The sequence below is a fragment of the Sarcophilus harrisii genome, chromosome 4 (genome assembly GCF_902635505.1).
Source record: "Sarcophilus harrisii chromosome 4, mSarHar1.11, whole genome shotgun sequence".
In the NCBI taxonomy this organism is placed as follows: Eukaryota; Metazoa; Chordata; class Mammalia; order Dasyuromorphia; family Dasyuridae; genus Sarcophilus; species Sarcophilus harrisii.
This window is the reverse complement of record NC_045429.1, coordinates 454341006-454357394: the sequence shown is the minus strand read 5'-3', so window position 1 is coordinate 454357394 and position 16389 is coordinate 454341006. Positions and strand designations below refer to the sequence as shown.

General features: G+C 43.0%; 1 protein-coding gene across 1 annotated transcript; it reads left to right on the top strand.

Moving 5' to 3' along the window:
- The first annotated feature begins 1003 nt into the window (after positions 1 to 1003).
- Positions 1004 to 15326, top strand: LOC116423488 (5-hydroxytryptamine receptor 3C-like). Its single transcript, XM_031968120.1, has 9 exons — positions 1004 to 1984; positions 9553 to 9737; positions 10147 to 10191; positions 10850 to 10959; positions 11244 to 11413; positions 12158 to 12318; positions 12850 to 13054; positions 13268 to 13480; positions 13613 to 15326. The coding sequence occupies exons 1-9, from the start codon at positions 1918 to 1920 to the stop codon at positions 13816 to 13818; spliced, it is 1362 nt and encodes a 453-aa protein (XP_031823980.1). The 5' UTR covers positions 1004 to 1917; the 3' UTR covers positions 13819 to 15326.
- The last annotated feature ends 1063 nt before the right edge of the window (positions 15327 to 16389 follow it).

Sequence of the window (16389 nt, the reverse complement as noted above, 5' to 3'; positions counted from 1 at the left end):
AAAAGAAAACAATCCTGATCTCAAATGCTCTCACGGAACAAGTACTTCTCTCAGCATATCCAGAATCAAGATAAATAGAATAAATACAAAACAAACACAAGGTTGTTGGGAAGGGAGAACAACACTAGTGATTGGGGAGATGAGGGAAAGCTGCTTTTTGCAACTTGTGGGAAATCACTCCAGTCAGTTTCTTGGCCAAGAAAATCCCAAATGGGGCCATGAAGAGGTGGAAATGAAAAATGACTGAACAACAACAAGAGGCAGAGGTGGAGGAGGAGTGCGTCTGGGCCACTGGGAGCTGTCCAGGGCAAAGGTACGGGGGGAGATGAGCGCCATGTGGGGAGCATGGAAGGAAGAAACTGGACTGGAGAATGTGGCTAAAAGAATAATGTCCAATGAGCCAGGAAAAAGAGGATGAGTGGAGGGCAAGTGGTGAAGGTCTTTCAAAGCCCAAGAGAGGACCAGACATGTGATCCCAGAATCAATAGGAAGCCACTGAAGTTGTGATTTGTTTTTGTTATTTTTTAATTGACTTGGCTGGATGTGAGTGTATGGAAAATCACTCTGGTAACTGTGTGGGAGAGGGATGAGAACAGGGAGATCCTTTGGGAGGGGGCTGATGGGAAGACTGCTGCAACAACTGAAAAGTGGGAGATTATCAAGCAAGGAGGATCAGCTGTCCGATCTCTGGGATCTCTTGGGGGGGGGGGGGGAAGGGAGGGTTGCAGTTTAATTAACTGGCCACTAAAGTCTCTTTCAAAGCTAAAATCCCATGATTCTCTGAAGATGTATACCAGGCCATGTCACAAAGGACGGACACATGTATGGCATGGCCCTATAGGAATAGGATTTGAATCCAGGTCTTCGTAATTCTAGACAAGCCAAGCTACCCACTGCAGCACCTGGCTGCATAAGAATAATATTAGGAACTACCGAAATGAAAGGGTTTTTTAAGGCTATTTTAGGGGAAAGAAGTATCAGAGAAAGGAGAGAAACTGCTTAGGGTGGATAGGATGGTGAGGGCCAGTGGACAAGAGGAAACAGAGTTGCTTAGTTTTATTTTGTAATTAAATACTTACAGAAATAGTAAGAGTGAGAGGGTTTGAGACTCGGGCCTCCTGCCTGGTTTGTTTGTTTGTTTTTTTAACCAGGTTTTCTTGCTTCCCATCCCACAGACTAACCACTCAATAGCCATCGGCAGCTACATAGTCTAATGAAGGGGAAGGTCAGGACAAGTCTCTTGGATGAAGCAGGCGAGGGATAGGAAGGGACAAAACACAATCCCGATTAAGGGCAGACAAGGAAGGAGACAATACGGGAGTGGCCCAGCCTAGGTGAACCATGTCCCTGGGTCCTAAAAGTAGCAGGGGGCAAGGTTTCTGAGCCCCCAGGAGTGTGACTGAGAGCAATCTTGAAGAAGGACATGGGAAGATGGAAATACTGACCCAGTTCCTACACACGCTAAAAATCCCATCAAGCATAAATTCTCACAATGTAACGTACATGCCTAAAGTCAAAGCAACCATGAAGCAGCCTCCCTCGGGCCTATGGGGCCTCTGCCTCAAGAATGTAGCAGCCTTCCTTTGCAGCTTTCTCCCTGCCAAGAACTGCTGCTCGGGGCCATGACAGATCGGACTTTTTCTTTGCTCCAGTGATCAGACAGAAGCCTGGCGGGCCCAGGACTGGCCCAAACCGCCCTTCATTTGGAGCCGAGCCAGAGCCATGGTCCAAGGTGGGGACAAGGTCGGGCCTTGTTTCCATGACCTTCTCCAGCCACAGAGGCCGTTTGCCAGGGAGCGGTCACCTGAAACCAGCAATATTCAAAGCTGGGACTCAAGGTGTGGCCTGTGCTCCTTTAAGCCCTGGGCTTCTTGAGCTCAGGCTGAGTCCCCACCCAGATAAACCAAGAAACCAAAGATGGAGGGAAGCTGGCCCCAGCAGGAGGGATGGCTGCTGGGTCTCCTTCTCAGCCTTTTGCTTCAAGGTGAGTTGGGGTCAAGGGGTCAAGTAGGTGACATAGGATGACAGAGTCAGAGAACACAGGGACTCCAGCCCAGTCTCCTCTTTTAATGAGGAGATTTTACAGCGGGCCACAGACTTACCTAAGTTCATACAGCGAGCAAGTGCCAGAAGGATGATTTGAACCCAGGTCCTCGTCTTTCACAGTTGGCATTCTTGCCACACTAGCCCTCCCTCCTGGGCACAGAGGTAGCAAGTGTGAGAAGGTTGAGACTTGGGCTCCTGCTGTTTTTCTTTTCTTTCTTTCTTTTTTTTTTTTTTAAACCAGGCCTTCTTGCTTCCCATCCCATAGACTAACCACTCAGTAGCTACCGGCAGCTACATAGTCTAAAGGAGGGGAAGGTCAGGACAAGTCTCTTGGATGAAGTATGAGACAAATAATGGCTTAGTGAATAGAACACAGGGCCTGAGTTCAAATCCACACTCAGATACTTACTAGCATTGTGATCTTGTCTCTTTAACTTATTGTGCCTCAGTTTCCTCATCTATAAAATGTAGATGATAATAGCATTTACGACCCAGGATTGTCATGAGGATCAAATGAGGATACAAATTATATTTGTAAAGTACCTTGTTCATTTAAAATGCCAAATACAGGCTAGATAGTTTTCTTTTCTTTTTTGCAGTAATTTTAACAAAATTTTGAGTTGCAAATTTTCTCTCTCCTTCTCTCCCTTCCCTCCCCACTTCCTAAGGTGATAAGCAATTTGATGTAGGTTATAGGTGTCAATAATGTAAAACACACAGCCATTATTCTCTTTTTTTCTTTGCTGAGGAAATTAAGTGACTATTCCAGGGTCACTAGACCTGGAAGTGTTAAATATCTGAGGTCAGATTTGAACTCAGGTCCTCCTGACTTCAGGGCTGGTGCTCTATCCACTGCACCCCCTAGCTGCCCCTTTTTTGATATAGATGTGCAATCACATAAAACACATAGCCATTATTCTTATAAGTACCCTCCCCCCACTCCTATCTCTTGTCCACGGGTACGCTGGCTCCCTCAGCTCTCTTCCCATTTAGGCCCCCCTTTCCTTGCATCTTTTTGTTTGCATTCCCCCACAGCTCTCTCCAGGTACAGTAGCCAATTTACAATAACCCTAAGTTGTCTCAGAAACCCTGACAGTCTAATGGGCAACCAGTCAACAAGCACTTATTAAATACCTATTACATGCCAGGCACTGGGTGGGATACAAAGAAAAGCAAAAAAGGCCCCAAAAGGCCAAAAAAATCCTCAAGGAGTTCACAATCTAATGGGGAAGACATAACACGAATATAGAAGATCTATAGTGTCAAGAGGAGGTAAACTCAGAGGGAAGGCACCAATAGGACAGACCAGGAAAGGATATGAGCTGATTCTTAATGAATCAGGGAATTCAGAGGCGAAGGGGAGGAAGGAAACCATTGCAGAGCTGGAAGATCACTGGAGGAGAGAGATGGGAGGTCACGTGTGAGGAGAGTCAGAAGGCCTGTATTGCTGTATCATAGAACAAGGAGAGAATAATGCATAAGAAACCCGGAAAGGCTGAGAAGATCATTAAAAGCCAACCAGGATTTCACATTTGCTTCTAGCAGTAATAAGGAGTCCCTGGGGTTTAGGGAGGGCTGCGACACGGTCCGACTCACCCTTTGGAAAGATCACTTGGTAGTCAAATGGAGGACGGATTGGAGTAGGGAGAGATTTGAGTGAAGGAAACCAGCTAGAAGCTTTGCAAGAGTCCGGGCAAGGGGAGGTGAGACCTGAACCAGACACTGAAAACTCAGTAACAGAATGCACAGAGTGGAGAAGTATGAGAGAGGAATCGAGGACAGCGTCATGATTGTTAGCCTGGATGATTGGAAAAATGATTGTGATCAAAACAGTAATGGGGATGTAGAGAAAAGGATGAAATTTGGAGGTGGAGTGGGGGGAACGCTGGTGAGTTCTGATTAAAACCGGTTATGTTTGAGATGCCTACAGTATGTCCTTCTGAAACATTCAAAAGATAGTTGGAGATGCAAGAACGGAGGTCAGGAGAGAAGTTAGGGCTAAATAAATAATATAAATAAATATATTATATTTAATATATTATTATTATATAATACATATAATATATAATATAAATAAATACATAGAATAATTAGCACAGAGATGATAAATGAACACTATAAAATAGTGATGGGATCACTATTTCACTATGGGACATTATTTCACTAAAATGGAATGGAGGGAGAAGAGAAGAGATCCACGGCAGAGTTCTGGAGGATACTCAATCCATGACTGTGATTAATAAGCATAAATAAAAATATAGCAAAGAATATTGAGAAAAAGAACTCAGCCAGGTAGGAAGAAAATTAGGAGAAATCACTGCCCTGAAAACCTAGAAAAAGGAAAGTATCAAAGAGAAGAGGGCACTCATAGCATCAAAGGCTTGAGAAGTCTGGGAGGATGAGGATTGAAAAAAGGCTATTAGATTGTCAGCTAAGAAGAGTGTTTGTAACTTTAAAGAGAGCAGTTTCAATTGCTTGATGAGATTTGAAGCCATAGTTCAGAGGGTTAGAATCTAGTAAAGGAGAGGAAGTGGACTCATAGAAGTAGATGGCTCTTACTAAACCAAAAAAAGGAAGAATTATTGGATGAGAGCTAGTAAAGATGGTTACGTCGAGTGAGGGTTTCGTTTTTGGTTTTTTGTGGATGAGGGGAACATGAGTGTAGGAGAGTATTGGTCATGGAAGAATTCTGGAGTAGAAAGACTGAACTTGTGTTGAACAGGGATGCCTTTTATGCAATCTAGGGTGAGGATAAATGCATTGTGGGAGAGGGGATTGAGAAGACTTAGAAAAATGTTCCATAAATGACTTTAAGTGGAAGCTCATGTTTTTGTAGTAGAAAGACTGTTGGCTTTTCAGCCAGATGGCCAGAGTTCAAACCCTAGCTCTGCCACTTAATGTGTGGCCTCAGACAAATAATTTAACTTCATTTGGCTCATCTGTAAAATGAACAAGTTGACTTTTAGGGCTCTTCCCCTGTCTAGAATTCCCTTCTTCTTTATAGAATCTCTAGTTTCCCTCAAAGCACAGTTGTTGTTCAGTCAATCAATTGTGTCTGACTCTTTGTGAACCCATGGACTAACTGTCCAAGATACTGGACTGGCTTGCCATTTCCTTCTCTGGTGGATCTTTTTGCCAAGCAAGCAGAGATGAAGTGGCTTGTCCAGGGTCACATAGCTAATAAGAGTCTGAGGCCAGAGTTGAACTCAGAAGCCCAAGGCTCTATTCACTGAGCCACCTGTTTCCTCCTACAAGAGACTTTTCCTGACCTTCCCCTTCTATATACATTGTTAACAAAGTAGTGCTAATCTCTCTGTGTATCCCCTCCTTAGATCTCTTTGTCTCTTTGTATCTCCTTCCCTACTTCCCTTCTGTTCTCTTTTCATCCCCCTCCACCTCTGTCTCTTTGTCTTTCGATCTCTGTCTCTCTCCCTTTGTCTGTCTCTCCCTCTCTTTCCTTCCCTCCTCTCCCTCCATCTCTCCTTCTCTCTTCCCCTTCTTCCTTCTCCCCTTCTTTCTTTCTCACTCTCACTCTCTTTCTTGCTCTCGCTCTCTCCTTTCTCTCTGTGTGTGTCTCTCCCTTTGTTTCTTTCTTCTTATCCCTTTCACTATCTGCCTATCTCTTCCTCTCTTCACTCTCTGTCTCTGTTCTTCACCTCTCTCTGTCTCGTACTCTCTCTGTTGATGTTTCTCTGTTCTTTCTGTGTGTGTGTCTGTCTCTCTGTCCCGCTCTCTGTGTGTACATCTCTCTGTCCCCATATCTCTTTGTGTCTTTCTTTTTTCTTTCTGTGTCTATGTGTGTGTATGTGTCTGTTTCTGTCTCTTTCTTTTTCTCCCAGTCTCTTTTGCAGTCTGTCTGTCTGTCTCTCTTTCTCCCTCTGCCATCTCTCTCTCCAGCTCTTTCAGTCTCTGTCTCTGTTTGTCTCTTAATTACTCCATCTCACTACATCTGGGCTTTGCATTTATTTACTCATCTACTGAATCCCCTCAGGATGTAAACTCCTCAAGGGCAAGGACAGTTCTGTCTTTATGCCCTCTGTACATCCTGTAACCGTTGTTTACCCCTTCCTACAGAATGTTCATTAAAGAGATTTAAAGTGATGTCATTTAAAGTGACTCATATGACTCCTGCCTGGTCCCAAAGGACAGAGTGAGGAGCAAGGCGGACAATGAAAAGAGAGTGGTTTGGGAGTCAGAGGGTTCTCCTCTCACCTCTGATGCTACCTGTGTGACCTTGCATGGCCTCTGACTTCCCTGGGCACAATTTCCCCCTCTGTAAGAGGAGAGGGTTGAATTAGATTGTCTCTGAGGTCCCTTCCTGCTCTGCACCATAAAACCTCATGAGCCTGTGGGTGAAAAGTAGCAGATCCAGGATGAGAATAAGAAAAGAAGTAAAGTTGTCCAAAAGTGGAATTAGCTCCTGAGGATAGAGAGTTTTTCTCCCTCCCCAAGGTCTGATGAGGAGAGGTTGGATGTGTCACAGAAGGGATTCTTGGGCAGGTTCCAGAGAGCCTCTTTGGTCCCTTCAAGCCTGAGCAAGCAGAACCCTGTAGTATTACAGGGGTAAAAACTGGTGCCATTGGTAAGTCTGAAGATAAAACAGGAAAATAGAAATGTGCATGAGGTTGTTGGCCCATCTGCCCAGTAAGGGATCAGAAACATTGAAACTAAACCATTGGTTAGGGATGTAGACATGAAAGCTGAAACCTCCCCAGATCTTCAAAGAGGTCAAAGAGCCTAGAATAGAGTGCAACAGAAAGTATTGAAAAATACTTGTTTAACTGAACCAAGGATATGGCTGCTTTACATCTCTTTCCTTTCTAGGGAATGTCTGATGTGGAAATCAAAGCAGTCTCATCTTTAACTTGGGGAGAAAGCTCAGAGCAGAATAGACCAATGGAGGGATGGCAGATGAGGCTGGGGAGGCTGGGGAGAAGGGGAGGAAGCAAGGAAAGGTAGAGTTCAGGGACTGTCACTGGTTTAAGGCTGAGCTGAGTTTGCATGTCAACGAGTTTTACATAGAGACAGGAACCTCAGGGGAAGTAAGATCTGAGCACAGACCACAGCACCTTCCGCCATTTGCCTACCAGCCAATCCCACATTCTTTGATCCATGTGTAAGATTAATCTAGATTCAGAATTCACATTCAATAAGCGTAGTCTTAAAGAGAGTGGGTACTAGTTTATTACTACTCAGAACTTTGATTTAAATAAGACATAAGAGAAAACTCAGCACATAAGTAATACACGATTAACAAATAGTGGCCACTATAACAAACAAACAACAAATAACATGCATCACCACTCCAAGGAAGCATCAACATCTGAATTGCTTGGCTGGGAGGACTCATGGTCATAGCTATTCAGAATCTCGAGTGGGAGCCATTGCTAGACAAGCTTAAACAAGACTTTCTAGTCCATCCTTAATTGAGAAATGGTCAAAGGATATGAAAAGACAATTTTTTAATGACGAAATCAAATCCACTTATAGTTATATGAAAAAATGCTCTAAATCACTATTAATTAGAGAAATACAAATTAAAACAACTCTTGAGGTACCACCTCACATCTCTAAAATTGACTTAGATGACTTAAATTGCCTAAAATGACAGGAAAAGAATGATAAATGTTGGAGGGGATGTGGGAAAACTGGAACCCAAATGCATTATTAGTGGAGTTGTGAAATGATCCAATCATTCTGGAAAGCAATTTGGAACTCTGCCCAAAGGGCTATCAAACTGTGCATCTGTATCCCAAGGAAATCATAAAAGAGGAGAAAGGACCCACATGTGCAAAAACGTTTGTGGCAGCCCTTTTTGTGGTAGAAGAGAATTGGAAAATAAATAGATGCCCATCACCTGAGGAATGGCTGAACAAGCTATGGTATATGAAGTTAATAAAATATTATTTTTCTATTAAAAATGATGAACAAGCTGATTTTAGAAAGGCCTGGAAAGATTTACACAAACTAATGCTAAGCAAAACAAATAGAACCAGGAATATATTATATACAGTAACAAAAAAAATGTGTAATGATCAGTTATGAAAGACTTGGTTGTTCTCAGTACTTCAGTGATCCAAGGCAATCCCAATGCAATGGACAGAAAATGTATCTGCATCCAGAGAAAGAACTAAGGAGACTGAATGTAAATCAACATGTGCTATTGTTCACTTTTTTCTGTTTTTCTGTTTCTCCCATGGTTTTTCCCCTTTGCTCTGATTTTTCTCTCCCAATCTGATCAATGTATATCAAAAATAAATAAATAAATAAATTTACTAGGGGAAAAAAAACCTTCCTAGCCCAAATCCTCAAAGTCCCTTTCCACTAGAAGGTTTTTTAAATAAGCTGAGAACAAAGAAGGCACTACACTAAATATTCTCATTTGCTATGTGTCTCTTGAGATGCAGCAGCCTCCCAGGTAAAAGATACTTCAACATAAGAAGCCCACCAAGGAGAATATTTGTCCATTCCTTTAGGAGGACTGTGTTTACTCAAGAAAATTGCCAGATTTCCGGGGTAAACACGGGCCTGCAATAAAGGATACATATTAATTAATTAATGCCTGAGAAATTTGGCCTGCCTTTCTTTATGTTTTCCTGAAATTCTATTAGATAACTGCAAGCATGTTCTCAGCAAAAAGAAAGACACGAAAATAAAATAAAATAAAAAGAAAGACATGGCTGAGACTTACTTAAGATTTCTTACTCACTAGGATTCCTTACACCGGATAGGAAGAGGTCATATTCCCATTCAAACACACTGAAATGTTCTGGCTCTGGGTTCATTTGCATCCCCATGGACACTCTCTTTCCCAGGACAGAAATGATTGGAGCCTGAGAACTACTATTTAATTATTTTACCATCTCTCCAGTGTGTCCTTAGATGCTCATATTTCTCATTGATGGGATTGGCCCCTCTAATTCCACTTCCCACTGTCTCCAGTGCTCTTTACACAGAGCTAGAATCAGAATGGCCAATCTGAATCGCTTTAGTGACCACTATGAACAGAGAATTAGGTCTAGATTCTCACCTGGAGTTCTGAAATGAATGACACTAACACGATCCCTTCACTCAGGCTAACAGGCTTGCCTCTTCCACATGATCTCTTTCTCCCACACAATCACCTCTTCCACACAGTCACATCACAAACCAAATGGCAACCTTCCATCTTTTGGGAGATCCCAGCTCTACAATTCATCTCAGATGCCCTTAAACTGTTTTTGTTTGTTTGTTTGTTTTTTTAAAACACATCCACTTCATCAATTACCAGAATCAGGACAATGTTCTAACACCTTTATAGTCCAAGGAGCAATCAATACTTATGGACAGTAGTGTGTCTCTTTTGGCTTCCATGCACAACCATCTGCCTTTCAAGGACGTTGTTCTTATACTTTCATAAAATATTTCACAGCATTGAATCTCTAGTGATGGCGGATCATGGGCTTGAATGGGAAGGGTCCAAGTGCCTGGAACTACTCTCATGTAAAGAACATTTTGATCTTATAGGTTCTTCTACCTTCACCCAAAACAGCAATAGTTTCACCATCAACTGCTCAGGATTTGATGTAAATGGACTAAACAAGACTGCTTTTAAGTCTGTGTTTGACAGAAAGGCCTTCCGACCGGTGGTCAACTTTAGCATCCCCACCAGGGTCAACATCTCCTTCACCTTATCTGCCATTCTGGAAGTGGTGAGTACTGAGTCTTTTAATTCTACCATGGGCCCAGAACACAGCATTCAAATCTGACTTCCCCCTTGGCCCTTCATCCAAAATTCGTCTGATCTAATGTTGGATGGTGACCTGGGAGGGTCATAGGATATTGGAAGGATTTTTCTGAGATAATCTAAGGTAACACTTTATGGAAAGTGACAATTTGAACATGTAAGAAATCCTCCACCAATCTCCCATAACTAATGGACAGCTACTCTTTCTAACTCTCTTCTTTCCCATGACTTACTTGTTTAGACCTATGTTTCCCCCGGTTAATCATTGAAATCAGAATTGTCCCAATAATCACCTGGGGAGAGCATGGAGAAGAATACCCAGACCTGATATCATTGCTCATTTAATGATGCTGATTGGGAATCTCTTTTGGCAGAATGCACAGATCCAGCTCCTTACATCATTCCTCTGGCTTGAGATGGTAAGGTCTTTCCCTTCCCATGGACCCACCTCTTCTCAATTTCTTTTCCTTTTTCTGATCTGATCACCTTGACTATAGTGCCCTACAATTAGTTAAGTCCACTCAGATCTGAAACCACAAGGTTTCAGGGCAGCTAGAAAGGCAGTGATAGAGGGAAGGCAATATCATCAAAATGGCAGAAGTCCCCAAAGTGAGAATAATCTCTTAGCTCTAGAGCATCATGCTAAAACGAGGCTCACATGTCATATATAATACATTGAGGCTCTCTCTGACAAAGGCCATTGGGGGATCAGGGGAAGGATGATCAGCTCACATCAGGAATAGCAGTGAGTGGACGGAAGGAACCAGAGGTTTAGAGGAAAGCATATGAGCTAGGATCCTGTGATTCTAATCCCAACTCTGATAATAATTGAAGATGTGATCTTGGAGAGATCATAAGAGGTTCTTCCTCTTTAAAGAGGAGGAAGTTCAACTATATGGTTCCCAAGATCCTACTGTACTTAGAAGGATCTGATGATTTCTAAGCTCCTATCCATCCCTTAAAATTCTGTGATTCTAAGTGTAAAGAGGAAAGGCAATGGGAGAAGCTACTTTCCCAGACTACCCCTGAGCTCCAAACACTCCTCAATGCCTGATTCTATATTGCCTGGGGTTTTAGTTCTGGGAAAATCCATTCATCAACTGGAACCCAGAGGAGTGTGGAGGAATCACGGACCTCACTGTGGCAGCTGAGAACTTCTGGCTCCCGGATATCTTCATCATGGAGTTGTGAGTCCCAGAACTGGGGAGAACAAGAAGGAAACTGTCCCCAAGCAAAACGTCATGGACAAGGGTAGGGAAAAACCAACGTCTTGGGGCGATGATGAGACTACACAAACATAAGAGACTACCTCATGATGAGCTAGCTCCCTTTCACAAAACCTAGCCTAGAAGAGTTGAGTATTGGGGAGGTAAGGGAGAATCACTGGCAGACATGGAGACCAAAGGGGTGGGAGTAATTGGCATCAGAGGAATTGGAGGAGAAATCCCCATTGGCTACTTCATTCATACAGCATGGATATTGATCAGACGCCAACACAGCTTGTTGCATATGTGAATAGTAAAGGCCACATCAAGTATAAGAAACCGATGAAGGTGACCAGCATCTGTAACCTGGACATCTTCTACTTCCCCTTTGACCAGCAGAACTGCACTCTGACCTTCACCTCTTTCCTCTACACAGGTGAGCTAGAATCAGAGTGGCCAATCAAGGTGGCCAGTGGAAAAATTAAGAGGAAATGAATGAATGAATGAATGAATGGCACACTGACCTTCAGCTCTTTCCTCTACATAGGTGAGCTAGAATCAGAATGGCCAATCTGAATCACGGTGATCAGTGGAAAAATTAAGAAGAAATGAATGAACGAATGAACGAATGAATGGATGAATGAAAAGGCCCTCATTGAGCACTACCAAACATTGTGCTCAGGGCTGTGTATACAAATATAACAACAAATACAGTAATAGTCCCCAAATATATATATATGGGAAGTAGTAGACAGCAAAAAATATTTTGGACAAATTCAATGACAAACGTTACACACCTTGTGACCAAAAAGTGATGGACTCAAGGTACAGATTGAGACCTAATTTTTTTTGGACATGGCCACTTTGGGAATTTCTTTAGCTTGCCTATTCATATTAATTATATGGGTTGGGGTTTTTTCTTTTGTTTTCTTTAAAAGTTTGTGGGATGGAGGTAGAAGGAAGATTAACCACCAAGTTAGTTAATTAAAAAAATAAAATTTAATTTAAAAAAATTTTAATGGAGTGAATTGGATGAGTGGGTGGAAAGGTTTAGATGGAGGGAGAGCAAGAAGATGAATGGTTTGTCAAGTTTCCTGTTTGAGGAGAAAAGAGAAAGGAAAAGCTAGACCCAAGAGAAGTTGTGATGTGAGAAACAGAATGAATTAGCTCTCTTCTGCAGTGAACGACATGTTGTTGGGCCTGGACAAGGAAGTGTGGGAGATGGCAAAAACTTCACAGCATTTAATCCAGAACCAAGGGGAGTGGCAGTTGCTGGGCATCAACAAAGCAACCAGAAAGTTGGCAGTGGGATCCAGCCTTTATGACCAGATCATGTTCTACGTGAGTCTAAGGATCCGACTTTATGACCTTACAAATACTCACGTCCCAACCTTGCCAGAAATCTCCTCCAAAGACCCATCTGTTCAATCAGTCAAGTCAATCCATGGGCATATGTTAAGCAACTACTAAGTGCCAGGCACTGTGCTAGGTTCTGGGGCTACAAAGACAAGTGAAACAGTCCTTGTCCTCAAACAACTTATAGTCTTGCCATCTGTTAAGTCCCTGAAGCCTTCAATCAGGGTTTCTTATTGCTTCATGCTGGGGACCAGATTCCACGTCCATCAAAGCCATCTCAACTCTACCGAAACTTGATTCCTTCCTCCTGGTCCATTGTACGTAGTCTGAATCCCCTGGGCACATGGCAGGAGTTTCTGGGGACTAGCCATATGTTGTATCCCATTCAATTTGGGCAATATTCTCCTTGGGTTTGGGCCAAAGAGGAAGGTAGCATTTGAAATAATTATTGTTCTACTTATCAAGAACAGTTTCTTCTTAATTCCCCATTTCCTCCTTCCCCCTCTCCTTTTCCAGGTGGCCATTCGGCGCCGACCCAGACTCTACATCATAAATCTTCTGGTGCCCAGTGGCTTTCTGATAGCAATCGATGCCCTGAGCTTCTTCTTGCCAGCTGAGGGTGGCAACCGGCCCCCTTTCAAGATGACTCTGCTGCTGGGATACACTGTCTTCCTGCTCATGATGAACGATTTATTGCCAGCCAGTGGCACCCCCCTCATCAGTATGTTTCCCTCCACAGTGGGGAGGAAGAAGAGAGGGGAAGGGAGGAAGAAGAAAGAGGAGGAGAGAAGTGAGAGGGTCTGGGGGAACAATGGATCCTGGGAAAGAGCGTTATTACAGGATAGGGGTTGGGATTGGGGAAAGAGGCTTCAGGAGGAGTTTGGGGGTCACTCTGTCCTTCCTCACTGAAACCTCCTCCTCCTATGACCCTCAGGTGTCTACTTTGCTCTGTGCCTGTCCCTGATGGTAGTCAGCCTGCTGGAATCCATCTTCCTCACCTACCTTCTGAATCTGGTCACTACCCAGCCCCCACCCATGCCCCACTGGCTCCATTGGCTGCTGTTGCACTATCTCAGAGCAACGGATTGCTACAAGAAGTCCCAAAAGGACAATGGGGGTCCTGATCCCAAACCCCTGCACCTGCCTGGTAAGTACCACCAGTACCACCCTGGTCTCTCTTGTTCCACACTCCTAATCCCTCTAGTTTCCCATTCCCATCGGTCCTTCCCAATTATAGTGTCCATTCCAATGTTAGACTAAGTCCTCATCTTCTCTACAGGCCTGAAGGAGCCAGGGGTGAAGGCAGGCCCAGCTAAGGCTTGGCTCGATGGAGATCCCCAATCCCCGTGGGAACAGCTGGACCATCAGCAGAAAGTTGACATTTGGGTGAAATTCAGTCTTATTCTGGACACTTTCCTCTTCTGGATCTACTTGGCATTCATGACTTCCTCTCTAATCACAGTCATTGTCCTCTGGATCAACTAGAAAAATGCCCCCTCCCCACCAGCACACAACAACACCAGCTTCCAACGCTCCTTGTCTTTGTGGACTGCCAGAATTTATCCTCTTGTCTGAGCTGCAAGGACCTCCCACTTGCCTGCTGCAGGAGACTAGCTCTATCCCTTCCTTCCAGCCGGCTTCAGCTCCACCCTATTTCCTTTAAATTGAGTGTCCTTCCTTCTAATTTCCTATAGTTTCTTTCAACCCAGTGATTCATCTCAACTGGCCTGTAATTGAATTGACTTAATTAATCCCTTTGCAGGAAATACTTGCTCCTTGAGATATTACATTACTGGTTATGACAATTCTTGGATCCAGTCAGTGATTCCAGAAAGATAAGAATCGACTAGTTTTTAAAAGCCTCCTAGCATCTGTTTTTAAGTTAAAAATAGAATTTTAATCATAAAAACTGATTTTAAATATATTACCTTAAAATACTGCTCAATATAGTTGCTTCTTATAATGAAGCAAGGAAAAGAAGTGGAATCTCATTTTATTGTTCTTTTTTAAAATGTCTAAATAATGGTTTTTAACTTGAAACAATTTGTGACCTAATTGATGTGGTTATTCCCTTCCTGATGCAGATTATGGCCCATCAATTTCTCCTCATTCTGCATAATTCTTGTCAATAGCCTTCCACAAATCCTACATGGACAATTGTTCTAACAAGATGGAGATTTTCTCTTTGGACACTGACTCCTAATGGGTATGAGCCAGAGATCCCCGAGGAACTCCAAAGGGTAGCTCTCCAGTGTGGATTTTCCCAATCAGTGAAGAGTAACTGTCTAACTATTATCATGAAGAGATGTTGGAAAATTTTTTATTGTTATTATTATTAATTTTTTAAAATAGGATCTTCATAAAGGTGACAAAAGATGGAAAATTCAGTACTGGAGGAAGAAATAAACAAACACACATTATATAGACACACACATAGAGCCAACCATTTCTAGAATACAACTTGGAATTATTTGAGAAATAAATTGTTTGTGCTTTTTGAGTCTACAATTGCAAAAAAGAAAAGAATGATCCATACCAACATATTCATAGCGATAAGTGATTTGTAATTTGTTTCTAACTTCATAAAAAGCTTTCTTTAATTATAAATTAGGGACATTAGCATCCACTTTCAAGGTTTTGTGAGGACAAAATTAGCCACTGTTTGTAAAATACCTGGTACATAGTACTGCTAGCTGTTATTCCCTGCCCCCCCCTTTTTTTTCTTTTTCTAAGGATGTTCTAAGGATGATCCTCTGGGAAGGGCAAGGGAAAAACATGTTGGGAAATGAAGATATTAAAAAAACAAAAGCCATTAATAATAATTTAAAAATAAAGGGACTGGATTCAGGATGAAAGGGTTTGGAAAATCAGACTTTACTAGGAATAGCACACTCAGCCCATTCTGTAGTGAAGTGCTCCTGATTCTCAATGACAGGGATGTCTTTTGCCTCTTTCTGTATCCCCAACACTCAGCACAACATCTGGCGCGTAGTAGGTGCTTAATAAATGTTTATTTATTGATTACAATTTGCTTTTGATTTTCTTACACATTTAGCCTCTGTGCCAAGGGTGAGCTCTTTGGAGTTAGGCTGAGAAGAAAAGTAAATGTGCTATTCCAAGGGGCTGAGGGCACATGAGCCAAAAGGGTTGGAAATTATTTGGGAAAATGGTTTAAAAAACCCAGAATCCAGGAGTCTAAAGTTTCCACCCAATTTGAAACCAAGGGGCATTGTTCAAGCTTTGGCACCATCTAGTGGACTGCGGAGATTCAGGGCTCTGCAGACAATGCTCCAAGCTCCTCTCTGTCCCCAGGGTTGCTCAGTGTGGCTCTGGAGGAGACACGTGTTGCATATTTCCCTCACCCTGATGGACAGTTCTTTTCACATCTGTATCGTTCTTGTTGAGCCAGATGTGCAATAGAAGGAGTAGCATCATACCCAACGTACCTGTGAGCGATGCAAGAGTACTGCAATGACAAATGAGATCATAAGGGCTACGGGCCAGAACCAGACCTGGGGATGTGCAGAATCCATCCACATTTCTGCAAAAACAATGGACCTCCCATCAGAGCTCAACCCATAGGATAGGAGAAGGACCCCCTTCCAAGAGGGACGGGGCACCACAAGTTAATCCTAAACTCGGATTTTGTCTCACTCTGGGACAGAATCCCCTGTAAGTCTTTAATCTTTTCACCTCAGCTACCTTCCCTCCTGCGTCCCTTGGGTTGTATAAAGCAGGCCAGAGGAAAAATAGCCTGAATCCCAAGGTCAGAGTTCACCAGCCCTACTTAACTGTGCTATTTTATTTCTCTGTATAAACTTGGATTTGATCTCTTTTCTGGCAGACCCCACCCCCACAAACAAGGAAATGCTTCTAGCTGAATGGGTGGTATAGAGCTCACCCTTTCATTAGGATCCCCATTGCAGGGATATCCAAGTCTAGTCCAAGTCCAGGAGAACATAAATGGAGTCCTCCTTTTCCAAGGCTAGGAACGGGGCTCTGTCAAGATGAAGTTGGTCTGAACAGGTCACGCCTCGGTGTCGATAATCCCAAGGA